The sequence below is a fragment of the Ictalurus furcatus genome, chromosome 19, assembly GCF_023375685.1.
Source record: "Ictalurus furcatus strain D&B chromosome 19, Billie_1.0, whole genome shotgun sequence".
In the NCBI taxonomy this organism is placed as follows: Eukaryota; Metazoa; Chordata; class Actinopteri; order Siluriformes; family Ictaluridae; genus Ictalurus; species Ictalurus furcatus.
Genome location: NC_071273.1, coordinates 4,770,448 through 4,796,259, shown reverse-complemented (window position 1 = coordinate 4,796,259; position 25,812 = coordinate 4,770,448). Strand labels below are relative to the sequence as shown.

The window sequence follows — 25,812 nt, the reverse complement described above, 5'->3', positions numbered from 1 at the left end:
CAGATGGAGACTCCTCACCTCTACACAGGTAACATCTCCTCACTGTTAATGTTACTGCTAAAGTCACAGTTAAAGGGAAATTCCATTAAAAAAATAAAACAAAGGTAAATAATCATGTAACATTGCTAGCTAACATTATGGTAGCTACTTGTGTTGTTATTAACTTCAGTTATTTGTCTCAGTGTAATTGTGAAAGATCTACAGTTGCTCTTCTTGGTGAAGTTCTTCTTCTGTATATTCTGGCTCGAACATGTATGGTTGAATGCCACTGTGTAACAGTAATAATAAACTTTATTTTATTTTTTATAAAGCGCCTTTAAAAACAGCTTCTCAAAGCGCTGTACACAAAATAAGTAGTACACAAAAAAAAAATAAAAAATAAAACATAAAAGTTAATAAGAACAACAAAAATTTATAATGATAACAATAAAATAATAATTATTATTTTAAAAAAGGCATCAGCAGTCAAATGCAAGTTTAAAAAAGTGTGTCTTTTAAGTTGAGCTTTAAAAATGCTAAAGTCTGATTTCCCCAGTGTTCAGGAGGAAGAGAGTTCCAGAGTGAAGGAGCGTAGACAGAAAAAGCCCCGTCACCCATAGATGTTAGGTGTGTTTGTGGAACAGTTAACAGATTACACTGCGAGGAGCGTAGTCTGTGATTTGGGGTGTAAGGGATTAATAAGCCAGATAAGTATTGCGGAGCCAAGCCATGTAATACCTTGTATGTCAACATCATGATCTTTAAATCGACACGGACCCTGACCGGGAGCCAGCGCAAGGACTTCAAAACAGGAGTAATATGATAACATTTCCTGGTTTCCATCAGGATCCGGGCGGCAGAATTCTGAACATATTGCAATTTGTTAATTGTGGATTTAGAAACTCTGGCTAAAATGGCATTACAGTAATCCAGCCGTGTGACACCAAATGATTTAATCAACTTTTCAGCCGCAGAGAAGTTTAGCATTGAGCACAGTCTAGCTATATTTCTGAGGTGAAAAAAGGATGCTTTAACTGTGCTCTGAACAAAAGAATCGAATGTGAGGCTGGTATCGAAAATTACTCCAAGGTCCCTCATTTTACTTTGGGTCTCTAGAACAGAGCCATCAACAAACAGAGACAGTGGACCAGCTTTGTGAATTTGATGACGGGAACTTATAAGCACAACTTCGGTTTTCCCGCTGTTCAGGCACAGAAAGTTATTATTCATCCACGTTTTTATCTCAGAAATACAGTCAGAAAGGAAACAAACATCAAGGTTTTCACCAGATTTTGAGTGAATGTAGATTTGGGTATCATCAGCATAAAAGTGATAATGGAGGCCGAGCGATCGCAGCAGATGCCCAAGTGGAGATAGATAGATATTGAAAAGTAAAGGGCCTAAAACTGAACCCTGAGGAACACCAGTGAGCACAGAGCTAGTGTCAGACCTGTAGTCACCCATAGAAATAAACTGGGAACGGTCAGTAAAATAGGATTTAAACCCGTTTAAAACTGTCCCAGACAAACCAAAAACACTTTCAAGCACATAAGTAAAAGACCATCATCCACAGTATCGAAAGCTCTAAGATCAAGAAGAATAAGAATGGAAGTACTCCAGAATCAGAGGCCATCAACAAGTCATTGGTAACTTTGACCAACACCATTTCAGTACTGTGAAATTTACGAAAACTTGACTGAAGGGGTTCAAAGAGGTTATTAATTGTAAGATGATTACACAGTTGAGAGGCAACAACAGCCTCAAGCATTTTTACCAAAAACGGAATATTTGAAATGGGACGAAAATTGTTCAAATCAGACACGTAAACATTTTCTTTCTTTGGTACAGGTGTAACAGCAGCAGTCTTTAGTACTGCTGGAACGACCCCAGTCTCCAATGATTCATTTATAATGCTGAGGATATTAGGGCACCAAACATCGAAGCACGATTTAAATAGGTTTGTGGGAATTGGATCCAGCAAGCAAGTGGTTGATTTCATGCTGGATTCCTCCCTTGTGAGAGCCTCGGATTCAAGCAGGGAGAAATGAGTGAAAGAAACACCAGTGAACGCAGATGGACGAAGGAGTGAAGAGGCAGAGTCAGGTGTGACAGGAATTTCTTTGCGAACATTATCAATCTTAGAATTAAAAAACTGAAGAAAAGAATTACATAGCTGATGAGAAACAGGAAAAGTGGTAACAGTATTAACTTGAAGCAATCTGTTTATGGTTTGGAACAATCGTCTGGGATTAGTTTAATTGTTTACAATAGCCTGAGAGAAGTAAGAGGATCTTTCAGTCTCCATTAGTGCTCGATAATCACCCAGAAGATCCTTCCACGCTTGATAGTAGACATTCAGTCCAGTAAGGCGCCATTTGCACTCCATTTTCTGACAAGCAGCCTTTCTAGAGCGCAGATTGTCATTATACCAGGGAGCAGAGCCGGCGAATGTGACCGTATTTGACCTTAGATGAGCAAAAGAGTCAAGATTAGAGCAGAATTTAACTGCAGAACTTTCTCCTCCAGCGATGAGGGATGCAGATCGCTTAAGGTGGAAACAACAGAATTGGATAGAACTGTCTGATCAGTAGACTTCCACTTCCGGAAGGTTACTGTTGGGATGGTAGGCTCACTTGGATGATACAGTTCCAGGTTAAAGAAGACAGCTGAATGATCAGACAGTCCAATGTCAACAGATGAAAACTGCGATACAAACGATCCGTTTGCAATCACGAGATCCAGCGTATGGCCCTTGTTATGAGTTGGGTCAGTTACAAACTGTGTGAAGTTAAAACAATCAATTAGCGACAGAAATTCCTTAGCCGCCACAGAGTCACTCCGATCCACATGAATGTGAAAATCTCCCACAATTAGAATTCTGTCAAACTTCATTCTCAACATTGACAGGAAGTCAGCAAACTCTGACATAAAAGCTGCATGTGTCTTAGCCTTAGGTGGTTTATAGACTGTAGCGGTGATGGTAGATATAGGAGCGGAAATACTCAAGACCAGGCATTCAAATGATCAAAACTGGGGAACGGACAGAGAGCTCATGTTGAACTTCAGGTTGTAAACCATAATAATGCCTCCGCCCCTGCCAGATAACCTCGGGAGATCTAATACTCCAAAGCCCGCTGGAGAGATCTGGTTAAACAGGAGTCCTTCATTTTCTTTATGCCAGGTTTCAGTTAAAAACAACAAGTCCAGCTTTTTATCTGTAAGAAAATCCGATAAAAGCAGCGCCATGTAATTCACGGACCGCGCATTGAATAATGCGGCATAGGCCTGGCTCTGAAGCGGAGACGACAGTGGTTTAACCCCTTTCGCCCCGACACTTGCGCTCATTCCGCCGGCGGAATGGAAAACGACTTATCGGACATTTTCAATTAGTATAAACAAATGAATTATTTTATCGCCGCAGTTCTGGTACAAGATTAGTCAGGACACTTGTGGCTTTCTATGTGTACGGTTTTATGTCTGTGTGCTTAACTGCTAGTGAGCAGGGGGATGGGAAATGGGCGGAGTTTGAGCTGCCCTCTGGGCAAAACAATTCACACCTCTCCACGAAAACATTGAGACAGAGATAAATCGGAGAGCACGACTAAAGCTTTTTTGATAGTAAAACACCGTGTACAACTGCCACAATAAAATTATAACATTTAAACCCAATATCGGACTTGTATAAACGTTTACTACCTTACATTACCTACACAGACGAAAATCCAGTTCGCTTGCGGTTTTATAAATCATGCACATTTCCATCGGTATAAAGTCCATCAGCTTTATTGAAGAAAACGAATGCAATGCTCCATATTTAGTCACAAATGTCCTCTTCAAAATGCATTAAGTGTTCTGATATCCCACTCCTCTGGAAATTAGTAATTAGCCATAAACTGAACTGAGACACCATCTAAAAAACGCTAATCTGCTTTGGCTATGCTGAACAACCCGCCTCCTAAATTTTAATCGGGCAGTCTAACTTGATTTACTTCTAACTTTCGAACAAGCCCAAACTCGACATGATTGACCACTCAGAGGCTGAGAAAATCAACCGCGTAATCAGCACAACCAAACCTTTTACGTGTGCATCCATTGGTCTTGAGTTGTGTGTCAGCGGGTACAGGGCAATCAGCACAGCACTACAGGGCTGTGCAGAGAAACTATCAGGACTATTCGGACTTTTTGTGTGTGTGTGAAATTACACATTGTGTAACAGAGTTCATGCTACTGCCATTTGTTTTCATTTTGTGCCATTTGGAGAGGTTTGGTGCCTTTTGGAGACGTTTGGTGCCTTTTGGAGAGGTTATTTTGTGCCTTTTCTAAAAAAAAATGTTTGCTGTTTCTAGAAGTCTGCAATTTTTAAAGGCTTTGTGCCATTTTTATAAGCTTTGTGCCATTTAGAGAGGTTTTATGTCATTTGGAGACATTTGGTGCCATTTGGAGACATTTTGTGCCATTTTGGAGAGGTTTTTAACTGTGTTTGGATAACCTTACACACAATATTAGTGGTTAGAGATAACTTCCTCATATTTTGGGTGTTCATGGACAAGTACTTGGGGCATGTTTGAGACCAGGAATGGGGTTGATATCAACATTTGCTGTGAAAATATAACATTTGTGTTAAAAGTAAAAAAAAAATGTATAATTAAAAAAAAATCATTCTGAATATATTGGACCAGGTAGGCTAGGTAAAAGAAGAAATACTTGAAATAACTGCTAATTCTTAAAGTCTGAAGTGTCTACTTTCATATGAGCCATTAACCACTACTGTGGTGTGTGATATCACAAAACAAATCAATGCTGAACACAGGTACCCCCAAAACAGACAAAAATGCCATCTTTTGGCAATCCAGCGTCTCGACTGATTCTGTAAGAGTCTCTGGCTAGGCAATAAGAGCTCTGTTTTAAATTTAAAAGCTGGCGTGTAGTGTACCTTAGGGCCATGGTCATTGACTGCACACTCACAAGGCCAAGGCGTTGAAACTCCGTAGCGCACTGGGAGCACAAAGTCATACAATCCACACACGCAACCGAACCGAGGCGTTGATTCCGCATCGCACGCTGCAGGTTATTCCAGGTGGAGCATAGAAATAAAAACAATAGTCCAAAATATATAAAATGGCAACACCACATCGCAATCCTAACGGCACTAAAAACAATATAACTTAAAAAAACTCACAGTTATTTAATACAATATGACTTAAAATAACAAACGAAAACAAACAAAACAGTAACAGGAGCGGCAGCAAAACGTGCCAGCGTACCCTGTCAACCAAAACCGGAAATGATCTCAACTCAAAAACACTCAAACTCACTTCATTCTCAAAAACACTTCATTCATTGAGTAATTTCTTTCACTTGAGTAAACTATTCAGTCTATCTAGGGTTGGCAACCATCCACAACTTATAAACAGGATTGTCCTGTATTGAAAAGAAAAATGCTGCATCCTTTATTGAGTTAATATGTGACCTGATTTGTCACTCTTTTTTATACCCATCGTTTCATACATAAACTAAGTCTACACAGTGGTGAGAATAATAATAGTGAATAAAATCAAACCAGTTTCATAAAAAATAGCAGAGAATCAGAATCTGAATCAGTGCTATGGGACAGAGAATAACAGACACACACTGTGCACGTCAATATCATCATTGTCCTGGCTATGGAGTCTGTGGTTCTGAAAAACGTCTTCCAAAATAAGTTTTTATACAAAATTGTGTCTGTATTTATCTCTGTAGAAAATATTACCTGTTCATTCATATTGATTTGTTACATCATTAACAGCCTACAGGAAATAACCTAGAATACCTAGAATTAAAACAGGGCCAGATGAGCACTGTGTTTTCTGAATGTTAATGCACTTAAAAATAATTATTGTAGCAAAATTAAGGTAAAGGTTTAGACTATAGTGTTTAAGTGATGGAAGTTATCTTCTTTAACAGCTACAGTTTTTGTTCACAGTGTTCCACAGAGAGCAGGAGACAGAATAGAAAAGAACATCATCACAGATACAGGGTAAGATCAGAACCAACAACATGACTGTGACACTGACACACTGGTATTATAAACCTCTCTGCAGTTATTAACTACAGAGTGATTAGATTATAGCTAATAGTCCGACCCCATGTCTCACCACATCTTCCTACTTCACCATCTCACAGGCACGACCCAGAATCTGCTGCTGTGAATGAATTCCAGAAAAAGTTCAAATTAAACCTGATGAAGAAGTTTGAGTGTTTGAATGGAGTGATAATAAACCTGGGAAACCAAACACTCCTGAATGAGATCTACACAGAGCTCTACATCACAGAGGGAGACAGTGGAGAAGTCAATAAAGAACATGAGGTGAGACAGATCGAGGCAGCATCCAGGAGAACAACAACAGAGGACACACCAATCAAATGCAACGACATCTTTAAGCCCTTATCTGAACAAGACGAACCCATCAGAACTGTGCTGACAAAGGGAGTCGCTGGCATCGGAAAAACAGTCTCTGTACAGAAGTTCATTCTGGACTGGGCTGAAGGGAAAGCAAATCAGGACGTCCACCTCATATTTCCACTTCCTTTCAGAGAGCTGAATCTGATGAAGGACCAGAAACTGAGTCTGATGGAGCTCCTTCATGTCTGTTTTAAGGGAACAAAAGAAACAGAAATGTCCAGTTTGGAAAAGGTTCTGTTCATTTTTGACGGATTGGACGAGTGTCGTTTTCCTCTAGATTTCCAGAACACAGTGAGAGTGTGTGATGTAACTGAATCAGCATCAGTGCATGTGCTGCTGATAAACCTGATCAAAGGGAATCTGCTTCCCTCTGCTCTCATCTGGATCACCTCTCGACCAGCAGCAGCTGATCAAATCCCCTCTGAGTGTGTCCATCGACTCACAGAGGTACGAGGGTTCAATGACCCACAGAAGGAGGAGTACTTCAGGAAGAGAATCAGTGATCAGAGCCTGGCCAATAACATCATAACACACCTGAAGTCATTAAGAAGCCTCTACATCATGTGCCACATCCCAGTCTTCTGCTGGATTTCAGCCACTGTTCTAGAGAGAATGTTGGGTGAAGCAGAGAGTGGAGAGATCCCCAAGACTCTGACTCAAATGCACACACACTTCCTCATCATTCAGAGAAACATCATAGGAGAAAAGTACTCAAAGAAGCAGGAGAGTGATGAAGAAATGCTTCTTAAACTGGGACAACTGGCTTTTCAGCAGCTGAAGAAAGGGAACCTGATCTTCTATGAGGAAGACCTGAGAGAGTGTGGTATTGATGTGAGAGAAGCAGCAGTGTACTCAGGTGTGTGTACGCAGATCTTCAGAGAGGAGTTTGGGCTTCACCAGAGTAAAGTGTACTGCTTTGTTCATCTGAGCATTCAGGAGCACCTCGCAGCTCTGTATGTGCACCTGACATTCATGATGGAAAAGAGAAATGTTTTTAAACCGAATCAGTACTCTGGATGGCAGATCTCAAATGTACACAACAGTGCTGTAGATCAAGCTTTAGATAGTCAGACTGGACATCTGGATCTTTTCCTTCGCTTTCTTCTGGGTCTCTCACTGAAGTCCAGTCAGAAACTCTTACAGAACTTAGTAACACAGGCAGGAAGTAGCTCCCAGAGCATAAAGGAAACAGTTCAGTACATTAAGATGAAGATCAGTGATGAAGATCTTCCTACAGAGAAATCCATCAATCTGTTCCACTGTCTGAATGAACTGGGTGATAATTCTCTAGTGGAGGAAATCCAACACTACCTGAAATCTGGAAAACAAAGTGAATTCTCTTCTTCACAGTGGTCTGCTCTGGTGTTTGTGTTACTGACATCAGCACAGGATCTGGAAGAATTTGACCTGAATAAATATATCAGTACAGATAAGATAACAGAAACTGTTCTTCTGAAGATGATGCCTGTGATTGCAGCCTCCAGAAAAGCAATGTAAGTAAAGCTGAATATAACTGTTCTACTGTTACAGTGTTAGAACGAGAGAAACTGAAAACATTTTGACAAACATCTACTTTGGAAAATAAATAAATTAGAGAATAAAACATTTTCCGTTTTTGGAAAACAGAGATTCTGTCTGTATTTAGTAAAAAGCAGAGAAGCTCCATGTCCAGAACAAAAGTAAAGTAACTGAAAGAGAACTTGTTAATATCTGTTAGCAAATTGGCTAACCCTACTTGATTTACCCATGTAACTACTAGTAAGATGACTAGTAAGGTCACTAATGCAAAGGTAAATAATCATGTAACATTGCTAGCTAACATTATGGTCGCTGTTTGTGTTGTTGCTAACTCAGGTTATTTGTCTCAGTGTAATTGTGAAAGATCTACAGCTGCTCTCTTCCTCCTGTTGTTCTTCTCTCTGGTGCAGTTCTTCTTCTGTATATTCTGTCTCGAACATGTATGGATGGAGGTCACTGTGTAACACTAAATCAAAACATCCTCATTCACTGAGTCATTTCTCTCTCTTCAGTGAACCATTCGCTCCAGCACAATTATTTGCATACTAAGCTACGTAACTGATTATTAGCAGTAGGCCGCTAACTATCTCACTTCCCTGAACATACCATTATCTAGTGAGTACCACCCCATTTCTCCCTTCTCGCCCCATACCCTGCCTTCCCCCCCATTCCTCTCCTACCCAATGATCTTAAGGGCCGTTTCTGAACATTTGGGGACCCTAAGTGATAACTTCGTCAGGGGCCACCACCTATGCCAATGATACTATTTTATATGACAGAATGAATAGAAATCTATATACTCAAGGAGTGAACTCTCTAAACAAGTCAATTAGAAGAAAGAACGGAAGAAATTAAGTAGTAAAAATTGTACCTGCATCATGTTTACCAAAAAGCTTTTACTTGTCTCATACATTGATCAGCCATAATATTAAAACCACCTGCCTAACATTGTGAAGGTCCCCCTTGTTCCAGCAAAACAGCTCTGACCTGTTGAGGCATGGACTCCACAAGACCTCTGAAGGTGTGCTGGGGTATCTGGCACCAAGACGTTAGCAGCAGGTGCTTTAAGGGCATTTTCAGACCTGTAGATCTGTGCTTTGTTCCAAAACGGGGATTTAAATTGTTACAATGTTGTATTTTGTCCTTGGCTCAGCTAGCTTTCACAAGGCAACTGTACCAAAAATGTGTTTATACAAGTCACATGTGAGTAAACTGTCCTCTCATTGGTCAGATTTGCACCTGTTTTTGTTCCGAGGTTCCGCTCATAACGGTCGTCCATCAAGATGCCAGCTCCGCAAGCTTATTGTAGCTTTCTTTTTAGCTGTAGTTATTACAATCTATCCATTGAGTGATTAAAGCCCATCTCCTTGAGACTCTCGCTAAACACCTTGTAAACCTCTGTGTTTTTATGAGTTTTTTAAAGTTGTTCAGAAACATGTTTGTTAGACCAAATTTCATTGAGGCATTTTACCTCGTCTTTGGTCCAAGTTAAAGTTTCAGACTGCGAGCCATTAGAAAAACAAACGCTTTTTACGTAATGTAGTTCACATCATACATTGTTATATAGGATGGTTCATTGGTTTGTTTGGTCGAATTCAGGGTATGAAATTAGCACCTGCCAAATGAGGGTGAATTGTTGGCAGAGTATTTCATTATTATTATTTTATTTTAAACGCGCTAAGGCCATAAGCTAAGCTAAGCTAAGCTAATTGCTTGCGCTTTTTCTGCAGATAGGTGGCAGCAATGGCAAAGAGCACACACTGCTTCTTCTTCATCTTATAGGATATGATGCATATATACACTGGTGGATTTTATATACAAACACTCTCCCTACAGAATGTTTTATTTTAGCGGCAAGGAAACTGGTTTGTTGTCAAAAGTGGAATGCTAGTTGCGACACATATGTTGCTATGGCAACCAGTAATAGGAAGGACTACCGGCGACATCATTGTACAGTGTCTGGTGACTTGCAGAAATAAAATCACTGTATGTGTGAACGCACCTTCACTCAATCTCATTTTTACGGGCTGCAAATGAAAACACAAAGATACTTTGACTAATTACATGCAGGTGAGAATTACCAGCCACTTTGGCAGGTGGACAACAAAGTTAATTTCAGACCATGGTCGGATAGCGTTCTCACAACAATGGTTAAAATTTTAGATGTTGGCTGGAGTATCCCTTTAAGCATATTGTCTAACTCAGGGGTGTCCAGTCTTATCCGCAATATGCTTAAAGGGACACTCCAGCCAACATCTAAAATTTTAACCATCGATACATCTGTTGTAAACATCCCCAGGGATGCCCGTTCCTGATAAGATTGGACACCCCTGCTCTAACTGGTGTTTGTACTATTAGCATTTATGAAAATGAGAAGGTTCAGTGATAGCATTGAGGACTTGTTTGATAATTTGCAGTGGTGTTAGTTCATTATGGATTATTTTATTTCCTTCAGTATCAGGTGTGATTCACTTGGAGTGAGAAGTTGGTCAGCTCTGGTCTCAGCGCTCAGCTCAGAAACCTCCAATCTGAGAGAACTGCATCTGACTGTGAAAACACTGGATCTGACTGGGAATGAACTAGGAGACTCAGGAGTGAAGAGTCTCTGTGCTGTATTGGAGAATCCTCACTGTAAAGTGGAGACACTGAGGTAAGATCATCTCTCTGAGAGTCACAATAACTCACTAAAAGCAGCAGTTGTATACAATGTTGTTTATAACATGAAATTTTCTGTAACAGTACAACATGCAGAACAAATAGATTAGTCATTAAGTGATAATAATTTCTCCCCAGAATAATTCATGCTTTAAATAAATAAATAAATGTACTTACAGTTAGATACATGTGCATTAAAAATAGAGATAAACAGAGATCCTTCTACAAAACCTGACTCATTACTTTTAAAGCCAGCAATACTTTAAGAAGCTGCATTGAGTTGCTCTGTTGCTCAGTAACATTTCTGCGTGGTGTGTATCCGTGTAACAGACTAGTTCAATAAAGAGTTTATCTTCTCTGAAACAGACTCCACACCGTGTCTTTTCCCCCTGACTCTCGTACACTGTAATCAGAGGATATAATAAGATGCAATGTGTTTCAGTTTGTGTTAACACTGGAGCACGCTGTCAGAGTGGAGATTGGACTCATCTGAGAGATGAAGAACAGAACTGCAGTTGGTTGAGGAGTGCATGGGGCAACGCCAAAACAAAGTCATTTTAACCGTGATAAAAACAAAATGATGTCTGTGTCTGTACACGTCATCTTTAATCACAGGAATTAGAGTAGGCCTGGTTTCCTTTTTTCACTCAAAATCTGAATACTTTCTGAATGAATTTATTTAATAAAAATCTGATGGGGCAGTGGTCCATTCTGACTATTTCTTCTGTTAAAATTATCAGTTGAATAAAATTATTTTGAATATCACCACAACCAAATAATAATCCGACAGTTGTAATGGTTCTGAATTTAAATAAATCTTAGCTAAAACAGTTCTGATTTATCGGTTTCTTCTGAAGCATTATTTTGTCTTAATATCATTGGTTGGATGTTCCCTCACAATTTAACATCATAACCTATAAAAAACATTATGTTGAATAAAAAAATGTTTGAACTGCTAGGCCTGTAAATGTTACCAGTTAAGCACCGTTTTCCAAATAGTTCAATCTTAGTTTCATCAGTCCACAAAACACTTTGCCAAGACCGCTGTGGAGTGTCAATGTGCACTTTTGCAAACTTCAGGTGTGCAGCAATGTTCTTTTTAGTAAGCAGTGGCTTCCTTCGTGGTGTCCTGCCGTAGATACCCTGCTTGTTCAATGTTTTACGTATCGTAGACTCATGAACAGAGATGTTAGCCAATTCCAATGATGCCTCCAAATCTTTCGCTGTCATTCAGGGTTGTTTCTTTACCTCATTGATGAGTCTTCGTTGTGCTCTTGGTGTAATTTTGACTGGGTGCCCACTTCTTGGTAGAGTAGCGACAGTCCCAAAGTGTCTCCATTTGTAGAATGTTTGCCTAACTGTAGACTGGTGAATTTCTAAAGTCTTTGAAATCACTTTGTAACCCTAACCAGCTTTATGTAAATTAACAATTCTTGATCATAGAGCCTCTTAAAGCTCTTTTTTGGCAAGGCATGGCTCACATAAGCGTGTGCTTCTTGTGCAGAGCAAACTCCAAAAGTTTGAGGGGATTTTATCAGTCAAAGTAGCTGTAGTCAACACCTCCAAACTCATTTTCTTAACGAGACTCCATGTGTGCTAAAACCTGACTCCAATTAGCTTTTTTGAGGTCATTAACTCAAGGGTTTACATACTTCTTCCACAAGCACTATGAGGCTTTTTTGGTTGTTCTCAATAAAGACATGAAAGATCAGAATTTTTTGTGTTATTATTTTAGACACATTATATTTGTCAATACCCTTGACTTAGATTAAGATCAGATCACATTTTATGACAAATTTATTCAGAAAGCCATGAAATTCCAAAAGGTTCACATACTTTTTCTTGCCACTGTACCTCTACAGACACACGGCGGTTGGTGACAGTTGAATTTGTGAATTTGAATACCTGTGTGAATGCAGTGCCAAAGAGTGACGTCATCTCAGTGAATCAAATCTTTTCTTGAAAAACATTCATTTACTGGCCCTTTCTGTAAATTACATCGTTACACCAATACGTGTGAAAAGTGATCATCTTTCTGTGTGTTGTGACTCATTGAATCATTTGCTCAACTAAAACGCGTCTTATTATCCTAAAATGATCAGGCCTACATATCTACTAAAAGAGTGTTTAAGCAGCGTGTTTTTCCCGCTCAGACTAGATCAGCTGTTTTTTAAATTAATTTTGTCGACTACATAACCTGCAGATTTTTTTTCATTTAAATGAAATAAGAAGTCGTCCTGCAGAATAGATTAAGTACTTGGGAACTTTATTTTATTTCTGCAGGTGAGCAGCAGTCCTTCAGGAATTATAAAATCCTGCAGGAGTTTTCCCTTGTGCAGCGAGTGTGCTGGAAATTCCTGCATGTTTCTATTGTACTGCTCCATCCTAAACCCTATAGGAAAATCCTGCACAGTTTGTCAATGTGTCCTGCAGGATTTCATCATTCCAGGATTCCAGCAAACATCCTGCAGAAAAATGAAAATCCTGCAGGATTCCTGTAGAGTTTTTTTAAGGGAGCCACTGAACAGTGATAATGTTTTGGTCGGTAATAATTATATCTTGTGATTGATCAAGAGGGAGCAGAAAGACCAACATGAAAGACACATCATCATCATAGCAAGTAAACCAAGATAAAAATCTGTTGATGAAGAGTGTGTCATTGTGTCTCTACAGGTTATATAAGTGTGGTGTCTCAGATGAAGGTTGTGCTGCTCTGACTTCAGCTCTGAGATCAAACCCCTCACACCTGAGAGAGCTGGATCTGTCTTATAATAATGTTGGAGACTCAGGAGTGAAGAGTCTCTCTGCTGTACTGGAGAATCCTCACTTTAAACTGGAGATACTGTGGTAAGATCATCTCTCTGAGAGTCACATGACCTGCTCCTCAGTAAGACACATTCTCTAATAGTGAGACTGAAGCAGAAGTTTTAGGTTCATCCTCAATGTCCTGAGGAGGAAGATTGTTTCGTTTCACTGCACACTGATGATTTGTCAGAGTGTCTTTGGGTCAGATGTACGTATGTGAGAAGCTGCAACACAAAACGTGACTTGATGCGACTGCAATGTGTCTGAAATTACTGTGAAATTTACTAAAACATTGTAACTAATCACACAAACTGCACCTGGGACACAAACTAAATGCACTGTGTGTGAACTGCAGGGTTTAAAAGCAGCAGTGAAATGGAAATTATCTCAAAAATAGAATTTGTAACTAAAATCAGAAGTTAATGCCATACGACTGAAAAGGTGAACAGTTAAATAAATCTAATTAGATTCTTTAATAAAAACAAAAAAGTGAGGTAAAGGCACTTACAAAAATTTCAAGCTACAGCAACAATCCTTTAATTGTTGTTTTTATTGTTCTTAAAGCTGAAATAGTGTTTATTCTGTGAGTGAATGTTCGTTCAGTACGTCTCTGTCTAGCTGTTATGAATAGGGTATTAAAACCATGCAGTTTTCCTCAATTGTTCTTTCATTAAGGTCCTACAATGGTCTCGTATTACTCCACATTTTGTGATAAATAAAGTCTATGATGAAACCCACTGACTCAAATACATTCATACAGTAACACAGAGCTGAAGTTGAGAACAGGATCAATAGGTGTGTGTATGAGAGGAAATCACAGTGCATGCTCACTACTGTATGTTTTAATATACAGATATGATTAAAATAATGTATGTAAAAATGTCCAAACTCCAATCCACAGCCAAAGAAATCAATCCATGCTGGTGAGTCAAAAGTAGCTCAATTCCTCATTAAAACCGGGGACCTGGCAACCGCTCCAACAACACACATGGTGCTAATTTACACCAGGTTTCGAGAGAAGGACAAAATAGCGTATAAAACTGATGACTGCTAATCTCACAATATTTATTAAATTGAGCAGAATATGTAACAGTTACACTTCCAATGTTTCTGCACTTTTTTGGGAGATTCTTCCTCAAATGCACAAAAATCTCAGCACATCTGTCCCTCTGTCTTCATGTTATTCTTCTGTAGAAATTTCATTAACTGCGAATTTCACATCCTAAACCCGTAGAACCTGATGAACCCAATGTGCAGAAATTTTTATTCTGCATTAGCTTTATAATCCAGGAATATTTTATTTAACTATAAATTATCAGTAGTAATCTTGTTTAGAGAAGACATGAGTGTAAATTCTCCTCAGAATGAATGTTTTATAAAATCAGTTCTCACTCTCTAGGAGCTGCTGCTTTAAGAAGCTGCATTGAGTGACGTTGCTCAGTATCATTTCTGCGTGGTGTGTATCCATGTAACAGACTAGTTCAATAAAGAGTTTATCTTCTCTGAAACAGACTCCACACCGTGTCTTTTCCCCCTGACTCTCGTACACTGTAATCAGAGGATATAATAAGATGAGATGTGTTTCAGTTTGTGTTAACACTGGAGCACGCTGTCAGAGTGGAGATTGGACTCATCTGAGAGATGAAGAACAGAACTGCAGTTGGTTGAAGAGTGCATGGGGCAACGCCAAAACAAAGTCATTTTAACTGTGATAAAAACAAAATTAACTTAAATGAAATAAGAAGTCGTCCTGCAGGATAGATGAAGTACTTGGGATCTTTATTTTATTTCTGCAGGAGGTGAGCAGCAGTCCTTCAGGAATTATAAAATCCTGCAGGAGTTTTCCCTTGTGCAGCGAGTGTGCTGGAAATTCCTGCATGTTTCTATTGTACTGCTCCATCCTAATCCCTATAGGAAAATCCTGCACAGTTTGTCAATGTTTTGGTCAGTGATAAATATATCTTGTGATTGGTCGAGAGAGTAGAAAGTGTAACATGAAAGACACATCATCATCATAGCAAGTAAACCAATTTAAAAATCTGTTGATGAAGAGTGTGTCATTGTGTCTCTCTACAGGTTGGAGTGTTGTGGTGTCTCAGATGAAGGCTGTGCAGCTCTGAGATCAAACCCCTCACACCTGAGAGAACTGAATCTGTCCTGGAATAATGTAGGAGACTCAGGAGTGAAGAATCTCTCTGCTGTACTGGAGAATCCTCACTGTAAACTGGAGATACTGAGGTAAGATCATCTCTCTGAGAGTCACATGACCTGCTCCTCAGTAAGACACATTCTCTAATAGTGAGACTGAATCAGAAGTTTTAGGTTCATCATCAATGTCCTGAGGAGGAAGATTATTTATTTTTATTTAACAGTAAATTATCAGCGAGTAATCTGATTTTGAAAAGACATGAGTGTTAATCCTCTTCAGAATTAATGTTTTATACTTTTATAATTTATCCATTGTATCTTTTAATTCATGACAGTGTTTGTTTTTCATGATGATTCAGACTTTTACTTCCTTCATTCTGTAATAATATAAATATATAGAGAGATATTAGATGAGAGAAACTTAATATAACACTCAGTATGATCATTTTAATTACACTGTTAATTATAATAAACAGGTGATATTAAATCCTCAAGTCATTCTGAATAATAAAATCATTTTACAAACACATCATCTTTAAAGTAATTCTTAAATCAAGATTAAAGTCTGTTGATGAAGAGTGTGTCATTGTGTCTCTGTACAGGTTGTATAATTGTGGTGTCTCAGATGAAGGCTGTGCTGCTCTGACTTCAGCTCTGAGATCAAACCCCTCACACCTGAGAGACCTGAATCTGTCCTATAATAATTTAGGAGACTCAGGAGTGAAGAGTCTCTCTGCTGTACTGGAGAATCCTCTCTCTATACTGGAGACACTGAGGTAAGATCATCTCTTTGAGAGTCACATGACCTGCTCCTCAGTAAGACACATTCTCTAATAGTGACTGAAGCAGAAGTTTTAGGTTCATCATCAATGCCCTGAGGAGGAAGATTGTTTATTTTAATTTAACAATAAATTATCAGCGAGTAATCTGGTTTTGAAAAGACATGAGTGTTAATCCTCTTCAGAATTAATGTTTTATACTATTATGATTTATCCATTGTATCATTTAATTCATGACAGTGTTTGTTTTTCATGATGATTCAGACTTTTACTTCCTTCAGTCTGTAATAATATAAATATATAGAGAGATATTAGATGAGAGAAACTTAATATAACACTCAGTATGATCATTTTAATTACACTGTTAATTATAATAAGCAGGTGATATTAAATCCTCAGGTCATTCTGAATAATAAAATCATTTTACAAACACATCATCTTTAAAGTAATTCTTAAACCAAGATAAAAAATCTGTTGTTGAAGAGTGTGTCATTGTGTCTCTGTACAGGTTGTGTTTTTGTGGTGTATCAGATGAAGGCTGTGCTGCTCTGACTTCAGCTCTGAGATCAAACCCCTCACACCTGAGAGAACTGAATCTGTCTGAGAATAATGTAGGAGACTCAGGAGTGAAGTGTCTCTCTGCTGTACTGGAGAATCCTCTCTGTAAACTGGAGATACTGAGGTAAGATCATATTTTAAATCATTAATAATAAAATATGTTCTAATCTTCTGATTACAGACAGTCTGATCTTCTCAAGAAAGATCTGTTCATGTGAACGCTGATTAAAAAAGAGATTTTGTTGAGATGTGTGAAGGGAAAAGTTACTAAAACATTTCTTAAGATCTAGCGTGTGTTACTCAGTCCGCAAAGAGAGAAACTGTCTAAAACCAGAGGAAAGTCAGTGCTGTTGTTCTTCTGCTTAAGATTGAGAGTGTGTCATTGTGTCTCTCTACAGGTTGCGTGGTTGTGGTGTATCAGATGAAGGCTGTGCTGCTCTGACTTCAGCTCTGAGATCAAACCCCTCACACCTGAGAGAACTGCATCTGTCCTGGAATAATGTAGGAGACTCAGGAGTGAAGAGTCTCTCTGCTCTTAAAGATGATGAATATTACAAACTACAGACACTGTGGTGAGTAATGACCTTTTTAGATAAATTGTGAAAAAATAAAAGACTATTAATTTAACCTCTTTTGTACATGTCTCTTTAGTTCCAATAAATATCAGATTACCAGGTTAGGAAATAAAACCAGTTTTAGAAATGTCACTATATTCTGTTTCAACAGATTTTTTCTAACAATTGGCTTTAATGCTGTTTTGTGTTCAGTAAAGTGTGTTGATTTAAAATTCATGTGAAGGTAGAAGACAGGGAGTCAGACAGAGTCTACAAAATATCACAAACGAGTACATGAGAGTGATTGTAAATGAACACCTGGTCTCCTTGTGACAGCCTGCTATCTCTGACTTCATACTGCTGCTTTTGTCTGAACAAGATGATCTCTGCTTTTCCCTGTTTCTGATAAGCAGCACACTTTCTTCTCAACTCTCATTAAAGCTCATTAAAATGATAATCTTTTATGACACAGATATTTGATTTAAGCAGCCACTTTACTCACTCTGACACTTCTTCCAGCACCCTACCTCCACACCGTGTCTTCTGTCTTTCCTTTAACATTCCCCTCGGCTTCTTCTTAAAGTCTGCACTTAAATATAAATGTAGAACAAGAGCTAAATGACACAGTAGTGTTCATTATTTAAAAAACTCCAAAGCCTGTGATTGGATAAGAGCAGTGATGTGATGGGTAAATATCTGCTCATTTTCCTGTTAGAACTTGTGGAAGTTCTCATTTGTTCTCGCTAAATGTTATAACACAGATGTTAGTAAGAATGAAGAAATGTAGAATGATTAATTATAAACAGGAGATGATGATGTTTCTCTTGGAGCAGAGATGATTACATGTTGATCATGAGGTACCACAGTCCAGTTTGTGGTTATTAATTCACATGTTTTTCTTTTATATTCAGGGTGTGATGAACATCTGTGTGTGTGATGAAGACTCTGGTGTTCCTGCATTTCACTGTTGGGGAATAGAGAACACATTTATAAACACATCACTCATTTAATTATAACACATTAAACAGACTCAGAGATGTGAGAAGTGTGTGTTCATCATGCACAGTGAATCAGACTGCACACGATTCTACACTGAGTGTATAATGACCCCTGACCCCTGGATAAAGTTCCCCAGACCTCATTCTCATAAAACACCTGAGGGATTATTAGGAACAGCGGGTGAAAAAAGCACATGAACTCTAGCTAAACCCAGTCAGTGGATGAGAGAGCTGAAATGGACAGGAATTTTTCATGGGTTTTCACAGGGTTTCAAGGCATTGGTGGTGGAATTCTGACCTGACAGGATTGGCATCTGTGGACTTTATCTGAGAAGTTTTTATTTGGAGTATTTTGTGTTTTAAACATTCCCATGAAGATGGATTGCATGTTCTCTTGCTAGTTAGTGAACATTACTCATTACTAGTTAGCTGGGATCTTATGAACAGCTTGTTTCAGCTCGGGGTGAATATACAGTACAGCCTGTGTTACTCTGCATGTGTTACCTTATCGTATGTGCTGGCTGGGATACAATCATTCTTTATTCTAATATTTTGAGATACTGGATTTTTTCATTTCTGTGAGCTGTAAGCCATAATAATCAAGATTAAAACAAAAAAAAAGGCTTGAAATATTTCACTTTGTGTAATGAGAATATATGAAAGATCAAAAAAAAAAATTTCCACAATATTAAAATATTTTTTAGATGCACCTGTACATAATATTTTACTTGTCTGTTTAATTTAAACCTTTTTGGATCAACTAAATAATAAGCAATTTTAAATGCTTTAAGATTAATAGCAGACCTCTAATTCTGTCTAAACAGAGAGCTCGGGTGCTGCTATGGAGCTCCTTATGTTCCAATCAATCATTTTTAATATTTTTTTCTACAGAGCAGACATTGTAGAACTGAGTAGATTTGTTGTGCACAACTGTGTTAACGCTGTTAATAACACTTGTGGCATTCCCAAGTGGAAGGAAACATTTATCCAAAATGTAAATCCAACTACGCCACCCTGTGGGAGAACCAGGGAAATACTCACAAATAAAGGCACACATAAGTTTTACCACTTGGAGCAAAGAACATGAGAGTGAGACATGAGTAGGAATATAAAAATGACATTTTATTATGACATTTAAGCATCATTAAAACTTGACATAAATATAAAATCCCTCACCCATGAAGCACAATAAGGAATTTAAAACTAAGCACTTCTCCAGGGCCAGACTTGGCAGGGACAAGGCAGGCCAGCTACAGCTCGGGAGGTCATCCAAACCCACCTCAAGTCACACCAAAAATCACACTACCTACACCATAAGGAAGTCATTGTGCTGGCACACTGAGCACGCTGTGAAGTACACACCACCGAAAAAAATGCAGCTAGCCTCCCCATTCCACCAAGACTCACTGGCTCCTGGAGAGAAAGAAAACACCAGTTAACCCAAAATTACACAAACACTAAACAATAAAAGACAAATATTACAGGCACTGTGGTGTGGAGGCTATAACACCCAGGCCCACTCACTCCACCACACGAAATAGAGGCAGTTAACAGCACCTAAGCAGAACCAGAATTATGGTAAACAATACAAAATGGAACATATAGCCACTATAGCATGGAGACAGTAAGGCATAGCATACACCCCACCAATAGTAAGGTGGTTATGTGGAGAAACAACACTGAAAGAACAGGTTAGAGGCTGGAAAATACTCATTTACTAATTAGCCTGTCATGCTACATGTAGTTGCAAAACAAAACAAAAATACATCCAAAACTAAGAAGTCAACAAAACAGACAATAGCACAACGAAAAGTATTTAAAAAAGAGAAGAGAATAACGGTAAAGCAAAACAGATCAAGAAAATGACATTGAAGCAAAACAGATCAAGAAAATCACCGTACAGCAAAACAAATCAGGTGAAGCAAAACAAGAACCGATCAAGAAAAACAGCAGTGGCGTCACATGTAGCATCTTCGGCTAGGGATTTGCCTTAGAGAAGATTTAGATGTTCAACTCCCCACTCTCACCTTAATACAAAGATTAGAGTGTCAAACTAAATCTACCAAATCCCACGGTGAAAAAGGGAGAGGTGTACTTACCACTGGGTTGAACAAACACCAGACGCGAAGTTGTGTGATTACTCACAGGTACTGCGGCTCGACATACATATACATATCATTCAGCCACTGGATAATGTTGTGATCACTGAACGCGATGTCCGGCGCCAAATCGCCACAACGCATGCGCCATCAGTGCTGCTCTAAGACTATAAATAAACAAATTAGCCTTGAGACATTCACCTCATTACAGCCTGAGCAAAGCCTGAGCAAAGCCTGAGCAAAGCCTGAGCAAAGCCTGAGCAAAGCCTGAGCAGAAATGGGAACTGGAAATGCCAGGGGAGCGAGGAACTCTGAATCACCAAGACACCTATGCACCTAACAAAATAAGGGTCCTTAAATAATCAGGTAGCTCCCACCTTATTGGTCTGCCGAAGCCACACCCCGAGCAGAGCCAATAGGATAGTTAAATCACTTATCCTGCCACACACTGTTAACTGGTTTAATGCTGGTTTTACACTGGACGATATTCGGCCCAATTTTGCTGTTGCAGACACAAACACACATCACGAAGGATAACATTTGGTCATGAGTTGAGATCAGTGGTCTTGGAACCTATAATGTGACAGTCACTGGCGGCCACATTAGTCTAAAATCTAACCGTAGGAGGAAGGCATATGATTATTCAAAACTCAGGGACAGATACAAACATGGTAGTACAAATGTAAACAAAAGATATTGGATTTAAAAGAAAAGCAGTTTGTTGAATTGCGGCAACAGACAGCGTGTCTCTATAACATGTCTCATCATATTATATCATAACAGGACAAAAAGTGACATGACCTGGAAAGAAATAGAGGATTAATGACAGTTTACAGATGTGTAGATAGCTAATTAGCACACAAACAATCTGTTCATATAGTTTACCAGTAGCACGATGTGAAGCACGATGTGAAGTTTTCCAGTTGAAGAGCTACAAACCTGTGCTGCATCACTGAGCCAGTAACGCAGAACATAGTAATTATCTTCATCATTTAATCTGACATAAAGGACATGTTATTGTACAATCTGTTACAGAATTCTTATTGGGATCATCTCATATAAGCCTTTGTTGAGAAATGAATGAGACAGACGCTCAGAATGTGGAGGAGAGAGTCCATTTGGACCTTTCATTTATATCCCATAAATTAAATGATAATAAAGGGTTTCTCCTTTTATGCCTCGTAAGCAGAAAGATTAAAAAAAGAAACAAAAACCTAGATCAACTCAAGTTAACATCTCTATTTAATATTTTTCTATAGGCCTACAAGGAGGACTTAGCCCAGATTATAGAATCCATGGCCAATTTGTGTTAGTAATGTGTCGTTTGCGAATGAGTCGGCTCTATGAGTCGTCTCCCGTGTTAGTTATTTTTGTGAATTAATACAAGACAGAATAATAGGATGATCTTTTCGCCACACTTCACGGTCACGTGCACTTTCTGCACTTACTGACTGTTGTGTTGACGCATATGTGCGTGTGACAAATCAAGTGTGATAACATTCTCCATTTTAATACATTTAATACATATATTTTAATAACAGACAAAATAAAGGCAAAATGTAGAATCTGTAAGGTAAAAAATATCATATGGAGCAGGCTCTACACTCTAAAAAGTTATTCAGGGGAACTATTACCACAACTTAATTAAATGTGTGGTTGCAAGATAAAAATTCTAATTTATTTATTTATTTTTACATTTATTCATTTAACAGATGCTTTTATCCAAAAGCGACTTACAAATGAAAGAATACAAGCAAAGCAATCTATCAAGCAGAGAACAATTCAAGCAGTGCTACCACACAAAATCTATTAATTGAGTTCTAGAAGAAAGTAGTAGAATAATGAAATTAAGTCTTGATAACTTCAAGTCACTAATTTCAAGTTCCCTCCCGTACACATTTAACATGTCTGGACAAATTCAGACAGTTAAGACTGTGTTAGAGTACCTGTAGACTGAACAAATACTATACAAAGGACATTTCAATGTGAGTATCATTCACTTGCAAATAAATTCTACTAAAGCAATGAATTTGGGACATATTCTCAATTGTGATATGACCAACAGTGGACTCGTGAATAGGTTAGGCTACACCTGCTAATACAGTTGATGGACTATTTTGTACTACTACCCGTAGCTAATGCTAGTCATATTTAGCAGTGTAATTTGAATATCTACTCTTAGTTTACCATGGCAGTGGATAAGAATGATAAAGTTTCATTTGACAAATCTTCTCACCTAGAGAGGGCTTTTCATTTGTGCTATAGGAAACAAAAGCATAATTAAATTTCTACTTTTTTATGTAAACGTCAACTACATTGTGTAGTAAACTAATTTCATGTATTGACACATTTTTAAAAAATCTCTTCTCATTCACACATACAGCCTTCTAGCTCCTTTTTAGTCAGTTTGCTCTTTGAGCAGAATTAGCAGCCTTTGGACTGTGGATAGTTCTATGTGAGGGATAAAAGTAGTAGACGCAGAGTGTTTCGCTTTTGTCTATATTGCTCATTTCATTCAGTGCTTTTATGTCTATAAAACCTGCAGAAATGTTAGGTATGAGATTTGTATTGTAAATTACACTTACATTTTGGTTACTACTGTTATACAACTTAAACTTAGTAATTTCTCCAGGTTTAAAAGGCTGCGTTCTACTGGAGAAAATCTAATTGGAGCAACTTAATTTTTAAAATGATTGTCAACTTAGCAACTTGTGTTCATAATTATGGTAATTAAGTACATAACACTTAAATTCCTTTTAAATAATGTGGAAAAAAACAGTTGGAACAACTTAATTTTTAAGAGTAATCAACTTAAAAACTTGTGTTTATTATACAAATTATTAATTAAGTTTTAATTGAAAATACATTTGATTATAGAGGAAAAGGTCATTACCCTGTCCAGGGTGTACATCACCTTGTGCCCGATGCTCCCTGGAATAGGCTCCAGATTCCCTGTGACCCTGAAGAAGGATAAGTGGTATAGAAGATGGATGGAAAAGGTAATATCTCTAATTTGGTGTAGTTCGTTGGTTGAAAATAATTTCATTAGAAGTTGTCATAACTCAAAATGATTGATGCAAACTGCTGTGTTAATGTTTTGTTGAACATTTGTTTTTAGAGTGTACTGACAATCTTCACAGCCATATTAGACCTATAGTTCAGCAGTGCAGTGAATGTGATTTGCTTGTAATGGTTTGAGTTTTGGATAGATCAAGCTAAATAAAATGTTCAACACACATGGGTAATAATGTTTGATTTTTTTACATTATTTAAGGTTTTTATGCTAAACATAATTCAAAATTATGTACAATTAAAGGTTAGTATAATTAGCCTATACTGAACAATTTAAGTGATATATGTACACATGTACTAATCACAGGTCTAAATATTGCTAAAGTTGGCTGAATGATGAATAATTTGCTACATATTTCTTTTTAAACACTGCCTATTTCCAATGATGAAAAATTAGCAAGATTTGATGGTAATATTAGTCTGCACTAATTTTCAAACGTTTTGTAAAGTATTTTATTTCTATTACAGATGTGTTATCTGAGTCCTTCACATTATAATAAGATGGTGAATTGTTAATATTGAATTAGGATTTTGCGTGGAGTACATGTGTCTGGATCGGGCAGCGTTGCATGTCACATGGTGGTTTCTTTTACTGTTGATGTGACATGTTGTGCTGATGTGGTTCTCATTACAGTGACGTTTGTTAGTTTAGTTCAATTACAGTCTCTTTGCAACAGTGTAGTTTGAGTGTCTTGTTTCTTTTCTGAACTGTGGACTGTTGAATAGAATAGAATAAAGTAGTTGTGTGAATATACAAATATATATTATATACGGTGTTCTATGGATATGTAATAAAATGTATACGGAACACAAGTCGCAATATTTAAATGATAGTGCAATGGTCACAAACACGAGGAATACTGTGCAATTTGTGAAGCAATTGAAAGTCCCTTCATACTGTAGCTGTGATTGTGTTGTGAATTGGATGCAGGTGTGCATGATCTAGGAATTGCAGTCTATGGCGGCCATGTTTGTAGGCCACAGTGCAGGATGGGAAATGTAGTTTGTGACATGAGTAGACTTAACACCAACTAATGATCAAATACAGTTTAAATGAAATGGATACATTTATAAGGGGAAATTTTTATGCCTTTCACAAATGGCGCTCACCAAAGGAAACGAATTTGTGTTAAATTGAAACAAAGCTCGTAGATGATAAATTTTATGTTAGACTAAGTTAAATACACATATGCATTACTCCTAACTAGATATATTTACAGAAAGTGAACAAAATTTAAATGTGTCTTGATTTTTGTGGTTATTGAAAGGGAGACTCTTTTCTAGCCAAATGGAGAGGAGATGTTTGTTTCTGTTCTCTACGGGAGAGTGGTTTCAGGATTTGGGTCATTGATAGATGGCTGACGTGATCTTGCATTGATCAGTAGTTAGTGTAAATGAAGGGACTGGATTGTGAGATTACTCTCTCGAGCTCGGTGGGATTTAGTAAGTCCCAGAGGGGAAAATATATAGCAAAATATCTATGAAGTGTAATCAATATGTGTAACTAACATTTGGATATGCTAATAAAGTGCAATCAATATGTATGATGAACATTTAGATTTATTACTTAAGTATAATCTATATGTACAATCAATATTCAGTGGCATAATCTAAATCCATAGAACACTTTTTGATCAAGGTATATTCTAAGTGTGTATTGAGTTAGATTAATTCTGTGTCTTACTGTACAATAATTGTTCATCTGTATCAGCTGGCACCTTTCTGCAGAGCAATAAATTCACATTAGATATTCGCTTTTGTAAGTAAATAACCTTGAGGCCAGATACCAATAAAGGAGTTAGGAGAGGGCCTCAGGAAGGGAGGTAGATATCAGCTAGGACAGCAGATAGAAACAGACAGACGGTCAATGAGACATTAAAAGTGAGTGTTGATCAAGGTCAGGGAACAAACAAAACAAAACAAGGACTCTGTCTGAGTGAAAGCTTTTTAAAAAAATAATAAATATTGTCCTCATAAAACCTTTTCAAGAAAAACAACTAACTGCACATACTCCACAAATTTAACATAACATATAGACATGAATATTTAATTGTGGCAAAGAAGATTCATCTGTTTTTAATGATAAAAGGCAAAACCACGCCTAAGATGAGTACGCTGTGGAGAAAGGTATAAAAAGGGCTGTGTGTATTTGCATTTTTTAGACTTTCTGCAGACTGTCTCACTTTATTGTTTCAATAAAGTTTA

At 37.9% G+C, this 25,812-nt stretch overlaps 1 protein-coding gene across 2 annotated transcripts in view; it reads left to right on the top strand.

Moving 5' to 3' along the window:
• Positions 1-19,134, top strand: part of LOC128623002 (NACHT, LRR and PYD domains-containing protein 12-like) — a 136,719-nt gene extending 117,585 nt beyond the window's left edge. For both annotated transcript variants that reach the window (XM_053649830.1, XM_053649828.1), the window contains exons 9-12: positions 16,150-16,323; positions 16,835-17,008; positions 17,283-17,456; positions 18,350-19,134. In XM_053649830.1, coding sequence (XP_053505805.1) covers positions 16,150-16,323; positions 16,835-17,008; positions 17,283-17,456; positions 18,350-18,356 — 529 coding nt within the window. In that variant the 3' untranslated portion in view covers positions 18,357-19,134. The remainder of the gene's footprint in view (positions 1-16,149; positions 16,324-16,834; positions 17,009-17,282; positions 17,457-18,349) is intronic.
• Positions 19,135-25,812: the final 6,678 nt, after the last annotated feature.